At 46.3% G+C, this 27,066-nt stretch overlaps 1 protein-coding gene across 1 annotated transcript in view; it reads left to right on the top strand.

Moving 5' to 3' along the window:
- Positions 1-8,105: 8,105 nt before the first annotated feature.
- The window catches only part of LOC135226559 (integrator complex subunit 13-like), a 55,645-nt gene continuing 36,684 nt past the window's right edge, over positions 8,106-27,066 (top strand). Inside the window, exon 1 of the mRNA XM_064266232.1 lies at positions 8,106-8,430. Coding sequence (XP_064122302.1) covers positions 8,213-8,430 — 218 coding nt within the window. The 5' untranslated portion in view covers positions 8,106-8,212. The remainder of the gene's footprint in view (positions 8,431-27,066) is intronic.

The raw sequence follows: 27,066 nt of genomic DNA, 5'->3' as shown, positions 1-27,066 counted from the left end.
AACTCTAAGACGGCCATGAGGTGTCATTGCTGTCTTGCGAACCAAGCGTCTCCCGCCTTGACGAAGGCGTGGACCAGCGGCCGGTGCTCCGTCCTTATGGTGAACGGGACGCATTCCAGGAGGTACTTGAAGTGGCAGACAGCTTGCTAGATAGCGAGGCACTCGTGGAAGGCTTGGTAGACAGTGGGGAGCTCGCGGTTGAAGGTGCTATAGTGGGTCTCGGCAGGTTTCAGTTTCCTGCTGAAGAAGGCTGGCTGCATAGGTACCCCATTGATCAGCTGTGCCAGGACATCTCCGCATGGGATGTTGCTAGCATCAGTCGTGAGAGTCAGGGGCGCATCGGGGTCCTTGTGGGCCAAGTTTGTAGCTCTCCTGAGGGATGCCTTGGTGAGATTGAAGGCACACTGCTGGGCTTCCTCTCATCCCAGTTTTTTTGGCTTTCCTTTCAGGACCTCGGTCAAAGGGTACATGGTACGGGCGATGTCTGGGATGAACCTCCTGTAGTAGTTCACTATCCCAATAGACTCCTGTAGGGCCTTGACTGTCGTTGATGTCGGGAACTTCTCCACTGTGGCTACCTTTGTTGCTATGGGACATACTCCTGTTGGGGTGATTTCGTGGCCCAGGAAATCCACCTTCTCCCTGCTGAAGGTGTATTTGTTGAACTGGACGACAAGCCTGTTCTCCTGCAGGGGCTTGAGGACGACCCGGATGTGGTTCAGGTGCTTGTCCGGCGATCTAGAAAATATAAGAGTATCGTCTACATAGCAGATGCAGAAGGGTAAATCGCCAAGAACGCTGTCCATTAGGTGCTGGAAGGTAGCTCCAGCGTTCTGCACACCGAAAGTGGAGAAGGCAAGCACAAAGGACCCAAAAGGCGTGATGATTGCCATCTTTGGGATGTCATTGGGATGGACAGGTAACTGAAAATAAGATTTTAGGAGGTCCACCTTCAAGAAGATCTTCGCCCCGTGGAGGTTCTGGTGAGGTCCTGCATGTTCAGCAGGGGGTAACTGTCAGGCGTGGTGACGAGGTTGAGGCGGTGGTAGTCCCCACAGGGCCTCCATGTACTGTCTGCCTTCCTTACCATGTGGAGGGGCGGACACCCATGAGTTCGCAGCCTTCTTATAGATGCCCATCTGCTCCATCCCTGCGAATGCCTTCTTGGCTTCCTAGAGGCGCTTCGGTGGGAGGCAGCAGAATTTTGCATGAGTTGGGGGACCTTGGTGTTGATGTGGTGGTACACACCTTATTTGGTTGTGACCCCTGCCACCTGGCAGAGCTCTGGTTTGAACACCTCCACAAACTAATGTAGGAGGGAGCCATACTTTGCAGGGTGGGGGGCGAGATGGAGCAGATGGCAGGTGCCTTGGGACCTGCGGAGGGTAGGTGTGAGAGGCAGGTCTTGGTGTCCAGGAGGCGTTGGCGGGCTACGTCTACCAGAAGCCTGTGGTGGGCCAAGAAGTCCGCCCCTAGGAGAGGAATTCTAACGTCCGCGATGACGAAGGGCCAGGGGTAGGTTCAACCCAGGAATGCATAGCCCCAGTGTCGACCAGCATCCTGTGGCCAGAGATCGCATCTTTGATGTAGAAACCTATGGGGCGGGACTAGGCTACTGCCGCCGCCAGGGAAGGCGGTCTTCTGCCAGGTCCTCCTGCTGTGAGCGGTTAGCTGAGGGTGGGGCAGTGAGCTTCGTGGCCCGGGTAGCGATGAACAGCTTATTTGTCCTCTCCACCAAGACTTCCATCTCCATCTCTTCAATTTCCAAAATCTGGCCCCTCACTTCTGGGGGCAGCTGATGGAGGAAAAGTTCTTTGGGAAGGCTGACTTCCTTCCTACATCCCTGCGGGTCCCTCTCCAGCAGTAGCATCAGGCCCTCCATGGAGCTTGTCCCAGACGTTTCTCGGGTCTGTGTCAACCAGGGGGTTGACAACCAGGTCGAAGATGTGGGTGGCTCTCTTGGGGGTGGGGAGGGAGAAAACCTGGACAAACTTCTTCTTCAGGTCATCAAAAGGCAGCGCTCCAGGTTGGGGGTCCATCCATGGTGCCAGACAGTCAAAAACCTCCTCCGGGATAGCTGCTGCAATCAAGTTGGCCTTGATCCTCTCCTCTGTGTTGCCATGGAGTCTGAACTGGATCTCAGTTCGCTAGAGCCAGGATACTATGTTCTGCTGGGAGAAGGGCGGCACTTGGATGGAATAGGGGGCGGTGGGGTAAGGTGGCCAGTGTGCAGCTGCAGCTTGCAAGGGTGCGGTGTGGGGCGTCGGGGGTGAGCCCGAGTTCTCTATGTCCGTCATCTCACAAACACCAAACCCTTGAGCGCTGTATTTAGTCCACTAATGGTGTTTTTTACCTATGGTTGATGAGTCGTTAATGGCAGACCAAACCGTGAGGGGAATGCCAAAACACTTTTGCCGTTTATAGTCCACTAATGGCATTTGGTCGACCGTGGGTAGGAGTACCAGAAAACCAAGACTGAGGCGCCGTCGAATCCGTTGATGGTTTTCAGGAGGGAGCGGCCAAAACCGCTGCCTGTCCTAATCTGGAGGTCACCAGTCGTGAGGATCGAACAGAGACATCGAGAGAACTGTACTGGTTTATTAATCAGAAACAGATATACATGTATAAGGAGGCTCTGCGAATGGGTAGTGTTGTCACGCGCACGTACAAAAGGGGACAGAGTCCTGCTGTGATTGTGCTTTCTCGCACATACAAATATACATATAATTAAGCGTACATGATATATATTTTGATGATATATATATTGGCGGAAAGACCGCAAACTGCTCTACATTTTGGTATATATATAAAAAAGGTATGTAAGGGAAGAACAGACATTTTGGCAGAAATGCCATCCTTACAACATTAATGTGGTTATTAGTTTTTCCCATTTACTACAACTTGGCACTGAGTTGATTATTCTGCATTACATATCATCAGTATCATCACTAATTTGATCACTATCACTAATAGCACATATTGATTAAGCTTTGATGAATTTCAAAATTCATCTCCCTCCAATAGTTAGACTATAGGCCCCCATACACTGAACGATTGTCTGAACGACTGTCTGTATCGTTCACAAAAACACTGTGTATGGGCTTGTCTGAATGCAAAAATGGGCAGAGCTTCATGTCTGAACAATCTTAGCGGGAATCTGTCATGACCAGGTTGCTGGCTTGCGATTAAGTCTGTCATACACAGATCATTCAATATATGGGTTTGTCTGCCGATATAACGCTATCGCGCGCGTCTCTTCTAGAGATGATGCCATGTCTTCTCGAGACAAAATCTTTGTTCAGACTGAAATCGGTGCGGAGATCGTTCATACTGTTTGAATAGTGTGTTTATGGGTCGACAGTCATTCAGAAAATCGCTCAGTGTGTGGGGGCCTTACACTGCTCAAAAGGACTCAGGGTCAGGGCTGTGCTCCCCTCCCCTAATTTATGCGCAGGCTGGGTACCACATTATCACCATGCTAGCAAAATTAGAACTGCTGAGCACCGCACTTCCACATATTGTTTCAATTCAATTGCTTTTTTTGATATCTTTACTTAATTTCTCATATTCATGTCTATATTCATAATTTTGTGCATATATATGAAATCTATAGGGGGTGCTGCAGTTCCACAGTACCTACTGACGATCCGCCACTGTTAATAAGACTTGAAATATTTAAATTGTCGTGAATTATTTAGGTTCTAGCCCGGTGGTCTGGGTGATAACAAGGTCTGAAGGACTAGACTCTACAACTCGGTAGAGGGATTGAGGAAGCAAGGTTTGCAAATTTTAGAAATTTATTTTAAAAAATAAACTCTAATAACAATCAACACTTTGCCCCACATTATATACATGTTAGTTCCACGCATAGGGGTTCACAGAGAACATTTACTACAAAAAAACACAAAAGAATCTAAGCACCATGCGGTCAGTGCAATTCTATGCCTGTGAGGCGGAATAAGAGATAAGAGAATCAAGAATTTAACATTAAATCCATATAATCGGCTTATTCACTTAATGTTTGGTCATACAAACTCCAATTAGACTTCCTCATTCAAAGGATGTGTGGGATACCCTGCAATGAACTTATACTATATCATGCTAACTGAATCAAAGTAACGACCCTGGCTGTGTTGGAGAGGAGAAAAGCGAGCCGCCTTTCCTGCTATCTTTGGTACCTGGGAAGCAAATGAACGCTATCTATGTCATTACATTTGACTACAACTTTCATGACGTCATGGCATACCAATACATGCTTTACTCTATTGAGTCTTATCTTTATGCATTGATTGCAAAATATGTTAATTCATATTAAGGGGAATGACGAACTCTAGTTTTACATGTTGTGATGCAACTTAAGCAAACTCGAAGGATTTCCCCATATACGAAGGCTTTCGCTATGTGTGCTTCCTTTTTTTTTACATCTCATATAAGGCTCATTTTGTTTCAGTATTTGATAAGACATAGAAAACATGGTAGCGGATTATTTCGCTCTCCTCCCCCACACAGTTAAATAAGAGTTAGCTACATATTTACATATTCGTGATTTAAGTCATATAGGCGTTCGCACACGTCATCGATTCTTCTTACTCAAGTTTTTGCGACATAAATAAATATTATTTTCTTTCTAGGGCTGGATGCATTTATATATATATATATATATATATATTATATATATATATATATATATATATATCTTCAGATTTCTGGAATAGATTATAAAAATTTAAAAACTGACAAATCATTTGAAATTTCTGAAGATTCTGTTGTAATTTCTTGAGTTCTGACAACAGTTGAAAATTTCATATCCGGAAATTTCTGACAATCTGGCAACATGGCCCTGAGACGTCATCACTCGAAAAGCACCAAGTTAAGACTGGTTTACACCTACGCACTTTCGTGGTGTGGGCTGGTACGGCGTGCGACATCAAGAAACCGTTACAAACTGCACTATAAATGCACCAAAAGCGCGCCACCTCACTGGCGAGGGCAGGCAAAGACTGTGAAAGCCGCTTGATGCCGCCTGGATTTTAAATCATTTCAAATTTTTGAGCGGCGTCTGGCGGGGGTTGATGAAGTCGCACGAGGCCGTATGCGGTGCCACACCGCACGTGGTGCGACGTCGTACCACCCACGAGGGAGTGTTACGGCTTGATGTTACAGCCCTTCATACACGATTAATAAATGGTGCGGGCGTGCGTGTGGCGTGTTACGGCGTCTCCCTAGGCAGAATTTTTTTTTTTTTTTAGGTGAACCTCAATACTTTTTTTTTTGTTTATTAAGGAATATTACTTTACAAAATTATATTTAATAATTTTGTATATACATTATAAGATCTATGTATAAAATAAAAATATTACAATTTATTATTTTTCTAAATGTTTTTAAGTTAGAAACATACTGATTCGTGAAAATTTTGTTAACATTAGACATAAATCCTATAATATTTACATTAAATGTATTTAACAGTCTATTCTTTATACATTTAATAATTTGCTGGTCAGTACTTATTCCCAAATATCTTGCCATCCATATACTTGAAATAAAATTTGCTATTATTACCCAGGACAACAAATTCTTAACCACAGGACAGAAATATACCATATGCATATTAGTTTCTATGCATCCACAACTGTCCTTAACATCTTTTATTTTCATCATGGCTAGCCTATCATTTGTACTTAAAACTTCATGAACATACATAAACAAAATTTCTCTACTTTTATTTTTCTGTATATATTATTTACATGTTCCCAAATTAGTTTCCAGTTGAATAGTGGATACAATTTTTCAATATTTGGAACATATTCACTGTTTTTCATTAAATGTTCATATACCACTTTCGTTTTTATCTGTGGATAAGAGGTCATCTTATTAGCACTTCGTAATATATTTATCATACTTTCATAAAAACTAGGTGTAAAAATAGTGCAATCCTGATGTTGGCATGCATTTTCTATAAGGTAGGTTGCTCTGCTTTACAATAATTAATAATCATTTTGTAACCAAAACAACGATCTTTTAAACATTTTAGAAATGTACTAAACATGATTGACTTCGCTTTACACTGAATATCAATAATTCCACAACCACCTCTTAATTTTGACAAAAACATAGATCGATTGGAGGGAAGGCTGCCGCGCATTCTGGGGAGGATAAAAGGAGCCGGACAGACCACCGGGGCATCATTCGCGCTTTGACAGCCCTGTCGACAATGTATAAATAAGTAGAATTTTATTTTTTTAATAATAAATGACTTTTTTAGTTATTTTCTTAATATTAAATGATTTTGTACATTTTATATAATTCATAATGTTTCTTTTTGTAATAAATATGTTGAAATACTGACTTGCATTTACATTTTCCTTATTGATGCTTAATTTATATGTCTCGACAATATATATGTTGATATGATTGGGTGAAATGAAATTGAAAAATGAAAAAGCATGGCCATAAAGAATAATAACATGAAGAAATATAACAGGAAATCTAACATGAAATATGATATATGAAATATGAAGTAAATAGAACTCGGAAAATAACGAACTATAAAATGAAATGTAACATGAAATAAATATGGCCATCAAATGATATAATATACAAGGTAAAGAACAATGATATAATATTGAGAACATGATCAAATGAACATGAACACATACAAACATGATAATGAAACTATAATTAACATTGACTGGACTTAGTCATTAACAAGGGAACAATGAAAAATCAGTAACAGACTAAAGACATATTGACCTCAGTTGATAATATATGATATTTGCAGTTGAAAATGTTATGGCATAAACCAAGTCCCAATTTCATTTTCTTACATTCTATACTTTTGATGTTCATTTTCTTACAGTCTGTGCTTTTCATGTTCATTTTCTTACATTCTATGCTTTTCATGTTCATTTTCTTACTCTATGCTTTTCATGTTCATTTTCTTACATTCTATGTTTTTCATTTCATTTTCTTACATTCTATGCTTTTGTTCATTTTCTTACTCTCTATGCTTTTCATGTTCATTTTCTTACTTTCTATGCTTTTCATGTTCATATTCTTACCTTCTATGCTTTTCATGTTCATTTTCTTACTTTCTATGCTTTACATGTGCATCATTTGCTTCTCATTTGTCTCATTATTATGAATGATGTTATTATTACTCTGCAACAACACCGCAACCCACCCGCAACACACCGCTACATGGAGTAACAAAGCTGCAAGAGCACGTGGCCTGGCATAGCTACGAAACACTGCGCCAACTCTGTAACACTCCGCTAGGCACCGCAGGAACACGCCGCGAGGTGCCCGTAACCCACCGCCTGGGTCCACCCCATGCCGCCCAATAACGGTCATTTTTTCTCCCCACTGCATCAATTTTGTGACGGTTTCTTGCGGTCCCACATCGTAACAGCCAGCAACACGAAAGTGCGTAGGTGTAAACCTACCTTTACACAGCAAGTTGTGCGTGAATATCTGAAATAGGGGTCTCTCCCTGCCACCCAAGAGATATAAAAAAATAAATGATTCTATCTGAAACATACACTTAAAAGTGGTGGAAACAGCTAGGTTCCTATATTGAAAGAGTTAAACATAAACTTAAGTAAAATTAAAGCAGTTAACTGTAAACAGCTAAAAGAAATAATAAACAAATGGTTCAGAAAAACATAGCAGATTGAAATGAATGAAAAGACAACATTAAGAATCTACAGAAATTATAAAGAAAACGAGAAGAAATCTGGTATGAAAACACTGAAAAGACCATGCTGATCAGTAGAGTCCGACTAGGTACACTAGGATTAAATGATAGAAATAAAATAAAAGGAGAAGATACAAAATGTTTGTGCTGTGAAGGGAAAAAATGAAGATTTAGAACATTTCTTCAACTGCCCAGCTTACAATGAGGTTAGAAATAGATATAGTTTAGTGCAGCAAACATATCAGGAAAATAAAGAGGAATTGATAGCTAATATACTCTTATTTGTAGATCTACTGAGAGGGAATTTGATAATAAGAAAGAATTTCTTAAAGAATTATGGTATTACATATAGGAGAAACTCAAGCAAACACAAACACAGGAGGAATATAACAAGCATGGGAGCCGTTTCAAAAACGTATCCCGCCTAGTACTACTACTGAGCGTCAAGCTGCATCGGCCTAGACTCCTAGAGCACTAATTGTTTATGTGTGATTTTACGTTTTCGGCTTATACACGATGGCTTTCCCCACAAGTCATAAAACAGTGTTTGTGATGGACCACACCTTAGTTGCTTCGTCTGGGGTAAAACTAGAAATGGACTCTTTTAGTAAAGCCCGGAGTAGCACAAGTGGCAATCAGTCATCCATGTCACAACCAATGAACCTCATTCCTCTTCGTCCAGTATCAAAATCATTATGGACTTGTGCAGTGGAAGCGATCACTGAGTATTGCCGGTTAGTAAGCTGTGTTTCTATGGAAATATGTACATAGGCTAGCTTGGCCTTTTACTAAGGCCACCACTAGGTAACGTTCAGGTAGGTAGCTCTACCTACTGTCCCTTCACAGGTCTGCCTGCACAGTTGCGGACCTAGCCCATCTTAGTATTTCTAAGTAATCGCTCCGCACTGGCTTTTGCCTTAGAAATTTATTTTTCCTAAACTTTTATACTAGTAGTAGATCAAAGTAGGTGGCTAGGTAGTAAGGGAAACAACCGACTGGACTAGCTGATCCAGTTTTGACCGTGTGTTGATCCACCTTCAGTAAAAGTACTTTATCACGTTCTGACACTGGAGATAGGCACCAGTCATGAGTCATCGGTGGTGAGAGCAACAGCTCGAGACCTCTACTCGCCTTTCAAAGTAAGTATTTTCTTGAAAGTTAGAAATTAAGGTCATAATTTAAGATTAAACAGAGGTTAATGAAATTCTAGCCATGCGCAGTGCAAATACCAACAATTTAGAAGATTGATGCCATCTCGATGTTTGTGGAGTCACTTGTGTCTATAAACTTTCCATTCCATGTGCTAAATCCACATATGTACCACTTGTACCCATAGATGCTGGGGCACTTTCTTTACAACAGTCGTGCACAATGACGACATCCATCTGGGATCCCTGGAAACTCATGATTTTTCAGTAGAAAGATGAAGGGTGCACTAGATAATTATTTAAATAAATAGTTAAACTGCAGTATAAGGTCATGAATTGCAAAAGTTTTTTACATATTCATGATTATCAATTTGAAAGTATTCATTGTTGAAAAAGTAACTAGATTCCTGACTCAAATATGAACAGTTTTGCTGTGAACATTACCTACGGTGTTGTTCGCATACTCCTATTGTTTATCAGTGTTGCCAATTGGTATGTGTTTACCCTACAAACTGGGTATAAGACTTACACAAAACCAAGGAAATAAGTGAAATTAGAGTATCTATTTATAGTATATATACATATTAGAGCAATTTTCTCATAATTGCATTACTATGACAACTAGAATTCATGGAAACAGTTTGTAAATGTGTTGGCGTATGTGTGAAGCTCCATTAAATTGGCAACGATGAAATTTTGCCATTGTTTGCTTGTATCTACTTTAGAAATATCTGAAATTTTTCGGGGTTAATTTGATTGCAAAAAAAGGATAATAGATATGAATTAAAATAAGCATTTTGAAGTAACAAAATAAATTTGAACTAAATAATGAGTAAGGTAAACAGTTAAGGGAATAAAGCTTTGCATCTCATAAACAGTGTAGTCGTGTGCTGCCCGCAACTGTGTTTGTTGAGTGAGCGCTTAGGAACCAGGAACTGCAATGTAGTTCAAGTGCAATTTGGTGTGAATTAAGACCAAAATGTGTATATGTACAGAGGGCCCCCTGTATTCGCGTTCTCCGGATTCGCGGACTCACTGATTCACAGATTTCTCTCTGGGCCATATCTGCCCATTATTTGCAGGGAATTTGTCATTCGCAGGGTTTTCTGAAGATAAATAATCACTAATTAGTGTATTTCGATGTTATTTTCATGCCTAAATACATTTTCATGATACCAAAATGATTTACTAATTTTAAAATATTAATAAACATTACCTTAATATAATTTATCTAGCCCTAAATCCCCAAAAACCGCACCAAAATTTACCATATTGGCAACCCTGTTACCTCCTATTCTGTCTGCCAGTTGGCAACACTGCCGTTGACAGTTACAAAACCTTCCCTTGAAAATCAGTTTTGTTCTAGTACGTATACAAACCATCGGTCCTTTTACAATAGGAAGGTAACTAGCGGCAGCTGGAACGGTCGTAATCTTTGAACAAGGGAGTTCGGTAGTTAACTGCTTGTCCGACAGTGCGCGCGCAGCGCGACTGGGAGGTGAAGAATCACTTTTGCTTTCGGCCATGTGAGTGGAGGACGTGTTCAACCATCGCTCTCTGCCCGTTTCATCGTCGTATGCTTTGCTTTGTGTGGATTTTTTTTCTCCAACTTGGTTTGTTTGTGGTGAAAGTGAAATTGTAAATACTTTTTTCATTTTTCATTACTGATTTAATTATGGATCAACCCTCAATGGAGCTATCCCCGCGCCCCCCCATCATCCGTAGAGTGTCGCCAGGAGTGGAGGGCAGGAAGAAGCGAAGGCCTGCCAAGGAGTCGTTGGAAAGCTCTCCCGCGACTCCCTTGGTAACTGATACTTCGTCTTCTTTCCTGCCCCCTACTCAGCTCCCACGTATGGTGCATTCCCCTTTGGGGGGGGGGGTGGGGGGGGGGGGGGGGGTTCAAGGTCCTTCTCTTTGCCCGATCCGTCGAGCGTAGAGGAGGGCGCTCGTAACCCCAACGTACAACTGTATTCGGGGTCTTCCGTTCGCTTGGGGTGTGGTTCCCCCCACCCCCCCTGCACGCGAGGGGGAACCCCTCCTGTGTACCCGACTGTTGCTTCCTCAGGGGCTTCGGCTGCGGGGGACGACCTTGGACAGGTGTGGGTGTCGTTGGGACTGCAGGGCGTGCCAAGTATCCAGGGGCTGCTCCAGCATCTGGCAGAGTCTAAGCCGGTCACTCATGGAGCGATGACCACCACTACCACCACGATCTCGACCCCAGGGTACGCCGCCCCTCCTCACCTGGTTTATACCCACCACGTGATGTCGGTGACACCTACGGCCACCGTGCAGGGGCCGATTGCTGCCGTACCGAGGAGGGGCGTGCCGCTGCCGCCCGAGTTCTTCGTGCTGCCTACCCCGGACTTCCGCTGCCCAAAGAGCTCGCCCCGGGACCTGCCGCCGGTACCCAGGATGTCGCTGGCTCCTGCCCCGTCTCCTGGAGTGCCTACGCTGCCCGCCATGACGGTCCCAGACCGGCCACGGGCTGAGGCTGGGAAGAGGTCCCCCCAATTGCAGGAACCAGCTTCGGCTGGTCCCAGCGGTTCGACGCGCCACGAGGACACGCACCGGTCTCACCGTGACCGTGGTCTCTGCAGGTCCCCTGACCGCCGCTCCCACCGGGACCGAACGGATAGGGGGACCAGCAGCAGCTCCTCTGACGCACAAGACCGGGGCCGCTGTCCTCGGTCTAGCCGCTCGCCCCAGGTGAGCGGCGCGACCAGGCCTGCAGCTCGATCGCCACCGTGGGTTGGCGATCGCCTGCAGCCCCCCAAACCCACTGGTTCTGCCGGTGAGGGAGGGGGGAGCGTCAGGTCTTCCTCTCATGTGCCTTCAACTTCCACGGGAAGAGCGAGGCTGCAAGGCGCGCCCCTCGCGATCCCGCCACGATGCCCTACGTGCCAGGCTTGGTCTTAGGATCGACCAGGTTGTACGCGCGAGTGGCAGGAGGAGACCGAGAGGGGGTCTGTCGCTGTTCCTCCTTCTGAAGGAGGAGGGTCTCGGGAGTCGTTCTTGTTGGAGGGGCTTGACGGTCCTACTCCTCAAGACGCGGTCAACCCCGAAATCCAGAGGAACTTTGCCGAGGTCATTGCGCTGATTCGTCAGCACAACGTCCTCAGGGAAGGATCGTCACTCCCACCTTCTGAGCCCACGTCCCGGCTCGAGTTGTTCTGGGGACCGAAAAAGGAACCCAGACCGACGGTGGGTCTGCCGCGATCGGAGCTGGCCGACTCAGTGCTGGACCAGGTGGTCTCGCTTGTCTCCGGACAGGAGGGTTCGCTGAAGTCTGGCAGGTCGTCTAAGCTACTTCCTCCTCCTCTACTGCTACAGCAGCGTTTCTACGTGCCTTCAGAAGATCCGATGCCACCCAGACAGGTTAGCCCGGAGCTAGCCAGGCTAACTCCGGGAGTGTCTCTGCAGCAGCTCCTGTCGGAGAACCTCTGGTTCTCCCAGCAAGAGGCACTAGTCCTGGAATCCCACCGCTATGGCGGCTTTCCAGGCAGCCTCCTGGCTAGACCTGTGGTCCCTCACAGTGTCTAAAGTCGCAGCCACCTCCGGGAGTATTTCTCCTGAAGGGGACTCGGCTTTCAGGAGACGTTGCCAGTCTGGAGGTAGGGCCATTTCCTACCTCGCCCACCAGACGGTAAACCTGTGGGCCAACCTGGCACTTCGGCGTAGGGACATAGTCCTTACTCGAGTATCCAGGGTGGCCGGGCGTTAGGCGGCTCTCGGACTTCGCAATGGACCTGTACGGAGTTCCTCCTCTCTCTTCCCAGGAGAGATGGTGGACGCTGCGGTGGAAAGGCGGCGCACTGATGACAGTGACCGCCTGGTACACCAGGCAGTTTTCGAAGGCGGGCTTCTGGGCAGCCATCAACTGTGGCCAAGCCTAAGAGTTTGGCTAGCGCTTCCTCGGCTGCTAAGACGGTTGCCCCGTCTAAGCCCCGAGGAAAGACTCTGCCTTTGACTTCTGCCAAGGGAGGTCGTCACCAGCCCCCCTCCCAGCCCTCGGAAGTTGGGGGGTGCCTGGCGAGCCATTGGGCAACATGGCACCGCTACGGTGCCGAGACCTGGATAGTAGACGTCCTTCAGGAGGGATATCTACTGCCCTTCGAATCTCGGCCACCCCTCACCTCCAACCCGGTCCATCTTCAAACCTACGTTCTGGGATCATCAAAGGACGTAGGTCTTTGACAGGAGACCAAAGGAACTGTAGAGATCGTCAGGGATCAATCACCGGGCTTCTACAGCTGCCTTTTCCTGTTGGAGAAGTCTTCGGGGGGCTGGCGCCCGGTGATAGATCTCTCTCCTCTGAACCGATTTGTTTGCCAGACTCGGTTCATGATGGAGACGGTACGTTGCGTGCTCGATTCCATCAGGGAGAACGATTTCATGCTTTCAGTGGATCTGAAGGACGCGTATTTCCAGATACCCGTCCATCAACCCTCCAGGAAGTACCTTTGCTTCATCCTCGACGGGACGGTGTACCAATTCAGGGCACTTTGCTTCAGTCTCTCAACCGCCTCACAGGTGTTCACGCGAGTGTTCGTGCTGGTGTCTGCTTGGGCCCACTCGTCTGGGATACGTCTTCTGAATCTCGGCCACCCCTCACCTCCAACCCGGTCCATCTTCAAACCTACGTTCCGGGATCATCAAAGGACGTAGGTCTTCGACAGGAGACCAAGACCATGCTGAGCAAAGGAACTGTAGAGATCGTCAGGGATCGATCACCGGGCTTCTACAGCTGCCTTTTCCTGTTGGAGAAGTCTTCGGGGGGCTGGCGCCCGGTGATAGATCTCTCTCCTCTGAACCGATTTGTTTGCCAGACTCGGTTCATGATGGAGACGGTACGTTCCGTGTTCGACTCCATCAGGGAGAACGATTTCATGCTTTCAGTGGATCTGAAGGACGCGTATTTCCAGATACCCGTCTCACGGAGGAGGTGAGGCAGGACCTAGCCTGGTGGCTCGACAACAGGAACCTCTCGAGGAGTGCCTCTCTGCATCTCCCCCTGGAGATGCTGCTGTTTGTATACGCATCCAACGAGGGATGGGGCGCACACCTGGAGGAGTTGCTGACTGCAGGAGTGTGGGACCATCACAACAAACACCTTCACATCAATGTCCTAGAACTCAAGGCAGCGTTCCTCGCTCTCCAAGAGTTCTGGGACTGCTTGATGGGACACTTGGTGGTGTTGATGTGCGACAACACTACGGTAGTGGCATACGTCAACAAACAGGGGGGCCTAGTGTCCCTCCCGTTGCACCAATTGACAATGCAAGTGCACGAGTGGGCCGTGGCTCACTTGCTAGAGCTGTCAGCCCGCTACATTCCAGGCAAGAGGAATGTAGTAGCAGACAAGCTCAGCCGTCGGGATCAGGTGATAGGGACCGAATGGTCCCTACACCAGGACATGACGGAAAGGCTCTTCATCCTGTGGGGTCGTCCAATAGTGAATCTGTTCGCCACCCGGCACAACAGGAAACTTCAGGTTTTCTTTTCAGCCGTGCTGGACCCATGGGCAGCTGCAGAGGACGCTCTCCAACACCCGTGGGACAACCTCTTTGCCTACGCCTTTCCCCCGTTCAGCCTGATTCGCAAGGTGATCAGTCGAGTGCTGGCCACCCCTAATCTCAGGATGATCCTGGTGGCTCCCAAATGGCCCCAGGCCGTTTGGTATCCGAACCTGCTGGCTCTGCTTGCAGAAGCACCGAGAGAGATTTCCCCTTGGCACAACCTTCTCGCCCAGCCACACGTAGAACGGTACCACCGAGCAGTCCAGTCTCTACATATTCACGGCTGGATGTTATCCACCATCTCTTGCGAGCGAGAGGCTTTTCTCGCAGCGCAGCAACAGAGATGGCTGGACACGTCAGACAGTCCTCTGCAGCTGTGTACCAGGGAAAGTGGGCCGTCTTCTGTGGTTGGTGTCGTAGACGGGGTCTATCTCCTCTCAGAGCCACTCTTCAGCAGGTAGCAGATTTCCTCTTATTTCTTCGCCGAGAAAAGCTCCTCTCCGTCCCCACAGTCAAAGGATATAGAGCCGCCCTGGCCCTAGTCCTGAAACTGAGGGGAGTGGATATCTCGGACTCGTTCGAGATCTCCTTGCTAATGAGGAGCTTCGAAAGGTCTTGCCCACCCAGGGAACTCAGGTTCTGGAGAGGGAGGCTTCAACCTTCCGGACTCACCAGTGGTAGCTTACACACTCCCCCTGAAACCCCCCCCAACCAAGAGGCGCTGCGAGCGCTAAACCAACGCCCCCTGGGCGGTGCTATCAGAGACGAGCGGGTTGACTCGGCAAAAGTAGTCACAATTTTGAAGTTGACTTCGGCATAGAAGGTTCTCTTTTCCCTCCCGCTCTGCCCACTGCTAAAATATGAAGAGGCAAATTCTTTCCTACGTGGATGTTCATCGGCTGCAGTGACGACTCCAGCGAAGAGGAGGAATGTAGACCGTAACAAAAAACGTCCACAATCGACTGCAGGAAGTGAAATGCCTTCAAATTCTGATATCGTGAATATGTTACTCCAACAGAATCAAACTCTCATGAAAATTATTCAGAAAGGGTAAGGTTTTAAATTCTGTTTACAACGAAACCGGCATATGGAAAGCAGCGGATTTAGAATTATGACGTCACAAATGCAAATGGCGGCCCACATACGTAAGTTTGTTATTGTTTTGAATGGTTGGAGCAGCCAGTTCCGAACGTAGCGTAACTGAGTAAGTAGCGTAAGTAAAGCATGTGCATGATTACTACATGAAATAATGGGGTAGAAAACCAATTAAATTGCTCCAATTTATATATAACAAGCTTATAAACTAGGTATACAATACAAATTGCTTGCTTGACACATCAAAACCACGTAGCTTAATAGGTAGTAGGCTAGGCCACAGGTAAGTTAAGCTGTTCGAGTTGTTCACGTTTCTCATTTTAAACCTATCGATGCTAGCCTAGGCCCTGGGGGGCGATCTGCAAAGGGTTACATAGGAAGCAGGTCTAGATTATGTTAATAATAAACATACATACCTTACATAGTCCACTTAAATAAGGCCCCTGAATTAACCTAAGAAGGCTATTTGAGTCGTGAACCCCTTTGCTTGACTTCAGCTTCTAGGTCCGCTGCTGTCCATATTTACGATACCTGTGGAATAAACACTTTAATTAAAGGTTGGTAAATAAATCATGATATAAAAACATTCAACTCGGCAGAAGTGGTTCACCTGCTAAGGAAGAATGAGGCTCCCCCTCCTACTAAACGCTCGAGACGATCACCTGAATTACCTGAAAGTGCAAATTTAGACCTCTTTTCCTTTTATAATAATGAAGATGAAAGTGATTATGAAGATTTCAACCTTCTTACCTTCCTAAACCCATTCCTTCATATATTTTCCACCATTTCAAAGCTGAACCATCTTTTCATAGAGAAGGGAAAATTCAATTGAATAACTCACTAGTAGCATTAACTTTCAGTGAAGGCCATAGTGATAACATTGATAAATTCTTTGTAAGTAGTCAAAATAAGGAGTTTTCAGACTTTTTTAAATTAATAAATACTCCAAAGTTGAATTTCTGGCCTGAAGGTAAGATATTGATGACACTCACAAGAGAAAATTTTTCTATGACATAGAAAATATTAAGAATAGTATTTCTGCCTTTCAAGGACATGCAGCACTGGCACACATAGTGTACCCCTCCAAACGTAAATGACATTGTAGTTCTTTTGTCCCAAGATTATTATTGGTCCCCTAAGGTAAGAGCATAGACCTTTATATACAAAATTGATAAGGAATTTCAGAAGTAGAGCACTTCCTAGATACCTCAAGGAAGAGATAAGAGATCTCATAATCAAAGCAGACATTAAAGAAGTTTGGAATTTAACTGAAGACCAAAAAAACAGCCATTGCTGCCTGCTTTCGTAAGGGGTCCCCTCCTCAGAGGAGGGGCACAAACTTCAGGGGTAGGAAAATTCAACTTTGGGGGCAGATTTCAGGGAAGAAGGTTCAGTTTCCTCAAAGGTAACCCTAGCTTCAGATTCAAGTCTCAGCCGCTTAGAAGAGGTAATAGGCGAGGTGGGTACAGGGGGGGGAGGTCCCAAAAATGGACAAGCGAATAGTTCAGGAGCCAGAGAAAGGAAATAAAAATAAATCATTCTCTATCCTAGAAATTAGAGCCTTGCTCCACACCAGGTCAAAGAGAGGTTTTTTCAGCACTAGTTTTTTATGCACCAGAGCAACAATAAGCTTCACTCAGCGCCAGACCAAGATGTTTGCTCAGCACCAGAACATGAGTTTTTGTCGGCACCGGTTGATAACGAGGTTCACTCGGCACCAGTTGATAATGAGCTTTGCTCCGCAACCAGTTAAAAATAAGAGCTTTGCTCCGCACCAATTAATAATGAAGCTTTGCTCCGCACCATTTAATTAATGAACTGCAGCTTTGCTCTGCACCAGACCACCATGACATTGGGCCTAATGATATAAATAAGGATAGAAGTCAAGAGACCCTTGCCTTTGGACTCAAACCCCAATGAATAACTACTCCAGAGCCCCCCAGCGAGTAAGGATAGGTAAGTCATTACTAATGAACATTGATAGTTGGAGAAAGCTTCCTAATGCCTCTTTTGCTTGTAGAATTATCAATGAAGGGAGGGTGAGAATTCCATTTAATAATAAACTAAAATAAAAAGCCCAGAGATCATTAAAAAAGGGTAGGTAAAGATAGATTTTATTCAACTAACAAGCGGAAAATATTGGAAAGAGAATGTGACAGACTGCTAAAACTAGGAGTCATAGAGCAGATCCCCAGAACTTCCTTTTACTTTTTCCAACCACATATTTTATAAATTAAAACCAGATGGAACAGTAAGACTAATCTTTGATATGAAGGTGCTTAACACCATGATAAGAAAACCTTCCTTTACCATGCTTAAGGCCAATACAATATTTCCCTATCTACATCTAAACTCTGGGCCTGCAAACTAGATTTAAAAGATGCTTATTGGCACATTCCATTACATACAAGTAGCCAGAAATTTCTAACCTTCAAGCTAGGTAAAAGGAAGTTCAAATGGACTGTGGTACCCTTTGGACTAAAGACAGCTCCTTATATATTTTCAAAGATAATGTACACGGTGATCAAGTATATTAGAACTACATACACATCTTAATATTCAACTATCTTGATGACATTCTCATATTAGCAAAAGATTATTTAAATGTAAAAATCACATTCAGTTAGTCATTAGGATATTGTCAGACTTATAGGATGGAATATCTCTTTTAAAAAAATCTACAATTGAACCGGCTCAAAGAATTGAATTTTTTAGGATGTGCGTACAATATGATTAAGAAAACTATGAATCCCATTCAGAAAAACATAGAGAAGTGTATCAAATTGGCAAAGCTTTCTCCAACTCTGTTAAATCTGACCTTCACTCCTATCAGATGTTAATTGGAGCCTTAAATTTCAGTGCTTCCTATACAAGCTGGGGGAAGATTCCATCTTAAATATCTCCACAGATACCACAGTTATTTTAATTCAGGGTACAAAATCATTCCACACTCCTTCAAAAAATACCTAAAGCCATGGGAACTGAGACAAATGTACAGAGAGGTTAACATTCCAAAACCACAAATAGATGCAGAACTTTTCACAGATGCTTCCAACCAGGGTTGGGGAGGAGCATTAGTAATAGCGGGTAAAATACTCTCAATAAATGGAACTTGGACACATGAAGAATCCTCTCTTCACATTAATGTAAGAGAGTTATTAGCGTGCTTCTATTCTATGGAACACTTCACTACAAGGTTATACAAACAAAGTAGTCTTAATTCATGTAGATTCAAAGGTTACAAATTGTTGGCTAAGGAAGCAGGGTAGTATCAGAAACAAGGTAGCTCATGAACTTGTCAGGAAAATACTAAAGTAACATGAAGGATCATAACATACAGATAAATTCCAGATGGATCAGGGGGAGTAAGTAACACCATTGCAGACATCACTTTCCAGAGACCTGGGTTCAATCCACACAGAAACTTGCCTCAGTGACAGTCTATTCTCCTTAATCTGCACCGACTTCAATTTAACAACCCGGAAATAGATCTGTTCTCAAATGGCTTCAATACTAAGTGCAAAAAGTTTTGTTTCATCTCTTCCAAACCCAAAAAGCCATCAGCAATAATGCACTTATGATTAGCTGGAAGGGATCAACACCTCTCTATGCCTTTCCACCAGGATTCTTACTACACAAAGTAGCTTTTAAAATCTATAAAGAATGCAATAATAACATGCTTTTCTGTACCATATCGCAGGGGACAGAACCATGGATTCCATTAGTGAGGTCAGTTTCGAAGCAGCACAAACTATATACTGTGTGAATATGAAGACTGACCTACCAGATAGTTCTCAAGGACTGTATCTCACCCTCAGCAAAGCTCCAAAATCAACTTTGATCGCCTTCAAAATTTAAAGGACCAGCTCCCAAATGTCTCCTCCGGAGGTTTGCAAAACCAAAATTGCTATCAGCTTGAGGGACAGCTCCATGCACAAGTATGAAAACCTGTATAACATTTTTAAAAGTTCCATTCATAAGGAGTATGGAAGCGACAACAAATTCCCCCTGTTAGCAATTATTTTATTTTTCAATCACCTTATAGACAAGGGACTGGCTTACAATACCCTGAAGAGCTACAGAGCAGCTTTAGGTCCTATATTGTCAGGATATTTCCCAGGTTACTGTCTTGCAGAAGACAAATATGTCAAAAGCAATGATATCGGGGGTGAATAGAAGGAAGCCGAGCAACACTCACCAGTTCCCTGGCTGGGATCTAGACAAAGTAATTTCGTTTCTCAACACACAAGAGATAACTCTACCTACTACGACACAGAAAACCTATTTCTAGTAGCCTTAGCTTGCCCTTTAAGAGCAAATCAATTTAACAATCTCTGCATTTCCAGGAGCACCTTCACCCCAGCCCAACACATTGTCCTACGGAACCACCCTTCTTCTATGGCCAAAAAACCAAAAGAACAACTACACACCAATAGAGATCAGCTTTAGAAAGCTTCCTAACAGACCAAAAATATGGTCCAGTCAGACAATTGAACTTCTATTTGGAATACACAAACAAAGTCGTAGGGAAAGAAACATAGACAGGAAAGACACATATGGCTAGATGAACACTTCAAGATAATGTCTTTTACAAAAAATGAGACAACTTTTTAGGGAGTGCATTTTCAGAGCCGACCCAAATGCAACTAAACGTCAACTAATTTCCACTCTATAAGGGGTCCAAGCTTCAACAAGACTGCTATACAATGGTATATCTTTACAAGAAATCATGTCCAGAATGAATTGGAGAAGCGACTCTGTCTTCAGCTCTTACTATGCTCTCCTCGGCTTACAGGGTGCTTTCGATGCTGTGGTCGCTGGACTTCATCTTCAAGCCCCTGAAGCATCGGCTAGTACCCACTGGTGAGTCCGGAAGGTTGAAGCCTCCCTCTCCAGAACTGTAAGTTTACTTGTGAACGAAGGTTCTGGAGTGGGTGGGAGGTGAGACCTTCGGACATCAAGGTCTGGGTCACCCTCCAAACCCAACCCCTTCCCCCGGGGGCCGAGGAGACCATGTAAACTAGGAGAGGATATTCTAACAAACTTCATAATCCAACAGAGTAGGTTATATATACAAGAATACATAACATACAATCACTATTATTCCAGAGAAAACAAACTAACTGCAATCTTTCAGTATTTATTTCAACCGAAACAGCACAAGAAGAAGATTGACCTTACTAGTAAAAAGACCTTTGTGTTCAAACAAATTTGCACTTCACAGTAATTTCTTCATAACTTGAACAGCCTAAGGTAAGCTCAACCACTTCTGTGTTAGTTTTTATGCTTTAACAACTTCAAAAATGTGACTACTTTTGCCGAGTCAACCCGCTCGTCTCTGATAGCACCGCCCAAGGGGGCGTGGTTTAGCGCTCGCGCCGCCTCTTGGGGGGGGTTTCAGGGGGAGTGTGTAAGCTACCACTGGTGAGTCCGGAAGGTCTCACCTCCCACTCCAGAACCTTCGTTCACAAGTAAACTTACAGCCCCCTGAGTGGGATGACATCTCGTCCTTAGGAGTTTGACTCGAAGACCATTCGAGCCACTTCAAAAGTCGTCAGACAGGGATCTGACCCTCAAGACCCTCTTCTTGCTGGCCCTGGCATCGGCGAAGAGAGTAGGGGAACTTCATGGTCTGTCCTTCGACGTTAAACATACCAGGGGATGGGGATCTGTGACGCTCGATTTCGTCCCGAACTTCGTAGCTAAGACTCAGAATCCGTCGATCCCTGACGACAGGTTCGAGTCTTTCACAATCCCCTCCCTATTGGACTTCACCAACAATGATTTGGATGAGATGCTGCTATGTCCTGTGAGGGCGCTACGACGCTATCTGAAGAGAACTCGGCACCTCAGGCCTGAGTGTCGACGCCTCTTCGTTAGCACCAGGGTGACCAAGAAAGAAGTATCCAAGAACATGCTTTCTTTCTGGCTGCGTGAGGTGATCAGGAGGGCATACGAAGCTGATGGTAGCGACAACATCCGTACGCTTTGTCCGAGAGCCCACAAAGTCAGAAGCATTGGTCCTTCCCTTGCGTTCCGCAAGAACTTCTCCGTGGTGCAGGTATTAAAGGCAGGGGTCTGGGCCAACCAGACCACCTTCACCTCCTTCTACCTTCGGGATATTGCCCACAGGTCCTTGGATACTTTTTGCTTGGGACCCGTGGTGGCTGCTCAACACGTTGTGTAGCTAACCCAGCCCCTAGCAGGCAGAACAGCATCGAATCCTGGTGTGACTGTAGAATGGATGAGTGAATGAGAGTGTGACTGGCTCCTCTTCCCCATCTTTTTCTCCCCTCTACCTGTGGGCAGAGGGACACAGTCGTCACCCTGCTAGAAAGGATAAGATGCAGGTAAGCTACTCGACCGAGCCCCATCCTATCCCTTTCATTAGGGATAGGAGTGAATATCCTCCACTTCCCCCAACAAGGGGTGGGAAGTGGAAGCCAACCAGAGAAAAACCCATAACTTTATGTTGCCTCTTGCAACAGGAACAAGTTCTTGCTTGCTAGTTTTAAGAGGTACGCTTGCCTCCCTCTTATTACTTGGGTCCAGAGGTCTGACCATTGATCCTGGGGTACATACCACGATCAGTTGGGCAGAGGCTAGGATACCTCCCTCGCTCTTAGGACCAGGGAGGCAATCCAAGGTTGGGCGAACACCTGTCTGTTCTTAAGACTCAGATTCCTCCCGCCAAGAAGTGAGTCTTCCTATTGTAAAAGGACCGATGGTTTGTATATGTACCGGAACAAATGGCAATTTGTCGAAAATTGCATTTTTCCTAACTATACAAACCTGAGGTCCTTTACATATAGTCCCACCTCATGCCACCCCTCACTCTGCGTTTTTTCCTGGGCCTAAAGCAAAAGTGATTCTTCACCTCCCAGTCGTGCTGCGCGCGCACTGTCGGACAAGCAGTTAACTACCGAACTCCCTTGTTCGAAGCTTACGACCGTTCCTGCTCCCGCTAGTTACCTTCCTATTGTAAAAGGACCTCAGGTGCTTGAGGCAGCGACTTGGCGTTCTAATTCTGTTTTTGCCTCTTTTTACTTGAGGGATATTTCTCTAGTTCTAGGTGACCTTCGTTCTTTGGGCCCGTTGGTGATGGCAGGACAGGTCGTCAGACAGGAGAATTAGGTAGTCTTCCTGTTTTATGTTTGGTTGCTACCTGTATATTATTATTATTTTTTTTATATATAGTTTTCAAGATTAAGAGTTCATTTTTGGCTCCTTTTTTTGTCATTGCCTGAAGTTTAGTATGCAACCATCAGAAATGAAAAAAAATATCTATCATATATAAATATTGGAATATATGTATACAAAAACAGTTAAAGCTAACTAAATTGCAATCATTTTGGTATATAACACATTGTAAAACGATCAAGGCAACACAGAGAAAATATTATCACAAAATGATGCTTGAATTCGTGACGCGCGGACGTAAAAAAAAGCTGTTTTCAAAAATTCACCATAAATCGAAATATTGTGCTAGAGACTTCTCGTTTGTTGCAAAATGAAGGTAATTGATTGAATATTACTAGAATGTAAGTGTTGTAGCTTACAATTGCAGTTTTCGACCATTTCGGTTGAGTTAAAGTTGACCGAAGGACGAATTTTTTCTATTTATCTTTATTTATGAAAATATTTCAAACTGATAAAAGCTACAACCATAGGTTGTTTTTGTTGTTATTCTACATGAAATTGCTCACATTTTCATATATAAAACTGTAACGGCTAATTTAAAATGGTGCAAACATTACGATAATCGGACGAAAAATTTTTTTATTTTTTCGGAAGAGTTACCAAGCGGACAGACGTAAGGAAAAAGTTTATTGTTCCGATACGTAATACAAACCCTCGGTCCTTTAACAATAGGAAGTAGCTAGCGGCAGCTGGAACGGTCGTAAGCTTCGAACAAGGGGAGAACGGTAGTTAACTGCTTGTCCGATCGTCGCGCGGCGCGCGACGGGGAGGTAAACAAATCACTTTTGCTTTCGGCCGCGGGTGTGTGAAGGACGTGTTCGTCATCGCTCTCTGCCCGCTTCATCGTCGTATGCTTTGTTTATATTGTGTTTTCTACTAATGGTTTGTTTGACTGAAAATGAAACTGTAAGTACACTGTTTTCATTTTCATTACTTAATATGAAACCCTTGAATATGTCTCGGTGCCGAGGACGGGCGCGCTCGCGCGAGTCATGTATTGGGCGAAGGGTGTAATTGAAAAATGTAAGTACTTTTTTCATTATATTTTTGCCCTGTGCGTTCGTTACCGAGAGTGTGATTGCGCTCGCACGAACTTTTAAGTTTGTATAATAGAATGCAATGAAAGTGGATTCGCAATTGCAATATTCTTTTCATTTTCATTTATTGATTGCATGAATTAATCTGGATCAATTTTCGTTCTTACCCGGGAATTGATCCTTACGATTTTTATGTGAAATGAATCGCAGTGCAGTATTCTGTTTTTCATTTTCATATATTTTATGATAGCATCATATTATTGGATCAAGTTTCCGTTCTTACCCGGGAGGGAATTGATCTTTCTCCTTTAAGTTCTATGAAGTGAATCGCAAAGGGCAGTATTCTGTTTCATTTTCATATTACTTTGCACTGCTGTGCGGGGGTGGGGGAAGCGAAGGTCTGCCAAGGAAGTCGTCGGAAAGCTCCCGCGACTCCCTTGGTAGCCGATTCTTCGTCTTCCTTCCTGCCCCCCGCTCAGCTTCTTCATTGTATTTTGTATTTGGGTCTTCCTTGCGTTCGGGGTGGGGGCATGTCTTCCCCCCGTGCGTGAGGGAACCCCTCTTACTAATCTATCTATGTTACCGCAGGTGCTACATCCGTGGGAGACGACCTTGGATGTAGATGTAGATCCTCACGAGGTTTGTACTCGTTGTCGGGGGCGAGAGTGCTCCCGCACGAGCCCTGTGTAACGTGTATCATTCGTCAGAGGCGCGTGGGTGCTGTACGAGGACACAAGAAGTCATCGGAAAGTCCAGTGACTCCTTGGTAACGGACGTCCAGTTGTACTCGGGGTCTTCCGTCCGCTCTGGGTGGGGTTCTCTCCCCCATAGGGCGCGAGGAAGCCCCTCTAACTAAACCGACTGTTGCTTTCCGCAGGTTTGCCATCAGCGAGGACGACCTGGAACAGGTGTGGAGTCGCTGGGACTGCAGGGGTTGATTCAGCGGTGGGCAGGGGTCGGCAGTGGTCACTCATGATACGGTAACCACTACAACAACCACAATCTCGACACCAGCATATGAGATGTACCGCACCTGGTGTACACACCACATGTCATGTCGGTAACACCCACGGCTGCAATCCAGAACCAATTCCTGCCGTGCCAATCAGGACGTGCCACCGCCACCTGGGTTCTTTGTATTGCCGACCCCGGACTGCCGCTGCCCAAAGAGTACCCCCCTGGACCTGCCGCCAGTGCCGAGGATGACGGTAGCGGCCGACAGGACGCCTGTCTCTCCTGTGGTACCTGCCGTGCCTGCCGTACCTGTTGCTGTCCCAGCCGCTCATTCCCTTTCAGATCAGGTGCCTGCTGCTCATTCACTTTCAGATGTTCCTGCTGTTCTGTCCTGGACCTGTTCCTGTTGTTCCTGCTGTTGGTGATGCTGTCACAGTCTCAGGTCTTTCCGGACAGGTGCAGTCGGGCCCTGTTGCTTCGGCAACTGCCCCGGCTCCCTCCTGGATGGAAGACCTGACGCCTGTCCTGCGGAGCCTGGCGAAGAAGAAGAAGAAGAGGAAGAAGGTGTCGTCGTCGTCTTCTTCGTCGTCCGCTGCCTCTCCTTCCCCTTCGACTTCTAAGGCCAAACAGCCGAAGAAGAAGAAGGTTGCCTCCTTCCCCCCTAAGAAGACTCCTTCGGGATCTTCTAAGGGCCCGGCTCGCTCAGGCGAGCTGGGGAGCTCTTCTGCTGGTCCTCCTGTTCCTTCGGGAAGGGGGCCCAAACGGGGCCCGTCGCTTTATCTTCTGCAAGAAGAAAGTCGACGGGGACCAGAGGGCACCAGCCGCGGCTGGGTGCGTCCTCACCTGGTGCTAGCGGGTCTGCCGCTAAACCAGGTTCCGTCTCGGCCGCTTCTCGTTCGCGAGAAGCACCGAGTGGACGGCTCTTCCAAGAAGACCGTCCAGCCAAAGTTTTGACGCCCGAGCTCGCTCGCCGTCAAGACAGCGGCGCGGAGCAGAAGACTGGCGAGAGTCTTTGTGCACACTCTCGCCAGGCCAGTGGACGCTCTCGCAGCGATCAAACTGGCTGCTCGGGCTAACGTGACGGTCGCTGATCAGCCACGGGTTGAGGCGAGGAAGGAGTTCCCCGCGGCCGCCGGGTACCAATCCACGGCTGGTACCAGCGACTTGACGCGCCGAGAGGACGCTGGCCGGGGTCTCGACGCGATACAGAGCCTAGCAGGTCACCCGTCCGCCGCTCCCGGATGGGACCACGGGCGAGACGGTGACCAGCGGCAGCTCGCCTGACGCTAGAGATCGGGGTCTCGACGTTCTCAGCCGAGCCAATCGCCCCAGCGAGCGGTTAAGGCTAGGCCTGCTGCTCGACCGTCACCGGGCGGGTTGACGATCAGCAGCAGCCCTCCACGCACGCTGGTCCTGCCAGCGAGCGGGGGGGAGCGTGGGGGGGGACGTCAGGTCTGCCTCTCCCTTAACGGTTGAGGCGAGGAAGGGGTCCCACCCCTTCGCGGCCGTCGGTACCAGCCACGGCTGGTACCAGCGGCTCGACGCGCCGAGAGGACGCTCGCCGCGGTCTCACCGGGACAGCGAGCCTAGCAGGTCACCTGACGCCGCTCCCATCGGGACCGGGCGGAGACGGTAACCAGCAACAGCTCGCCTGACGCTAGAGATCAGCGTCGACGTTCTCAGCCAAGCCTCTCGCCTCAGGCGAGCGGCAAGGCTAGGCATGCTGCTCGATCGCCACCGCGGGTTGACGATCAGCAGCAGCCCTCCAAGCACGCTGGTCCTGCCAGCGAGCTAGGGGGGAGCGTCAGGTCTGCCTCTCCTGTACCTTCAACCTCCTCGGGCTACGCGGGAGAGCGAGGTACCTATGAGTGATCGCGAGAGGTGCGCCGCTCGCGACCCCCCGCTATGACGCCGTATGGACCAGGCACGGTTCTAGGACCGACCAGGACATTACGCGCAATTAGCTGGAGGCGACCGTCAGGGGTCTGCCGCTCTTCCTCCTTCTGAAGGAGGAGTATCTAGGGATCTATTCTTGTTGGAGGGACTGGACGGTCCTACTCCGCAAGACGCGGTTACTCCCGAGATACAGAGGAATTTGCAGAAGTCATTAAGCTGATTCGTCAGCATAATGACCCTGCGGAAGGATTGCCGCTCCCACCAGCAGAGCCCACGTCTCTACTCGAGTCGTTTTGGGGCTCCGAGAGGGAAACCCAAACCGACGGTGGGTCTGCCGCGATCGGAGCTTGCCGATTCTGTCTCGAACCAGTGTCTCTCGTCTCCGGACAAGAAGGCTCTCTCAGTTCTGGCCGGTGTCGATCAAGCTACTTCCACCTCCTCTACTGCGACAGCGGCGTTTCTAGTGGTTCTTCGGACACCGTATTTAAATACTCCTTTGGTCCTCCTCCTGAGAGGTTTCGACC

Source organism: Macrobrachium nipponense, chromosome 14 (assembly GCF_015104395.2).
Source record: "Macrobrachium nipponense isolate FS-2020 chromosome 14, ASM1510439v2, whole genome shotgun sequence".
Classification (NCBI taxonomy): domain Eukaryota; kingdom Metazoa; phylum Arthropoda; class Malacostraca; order Decapoda; family Palaemonidae; genus Macrobrachium; species Macrobrachium nipponense.
Note: the sequence above shows the minus strand (reverse complement) of the source record. Positions and strands in the feature narration are given on the sequence as shown.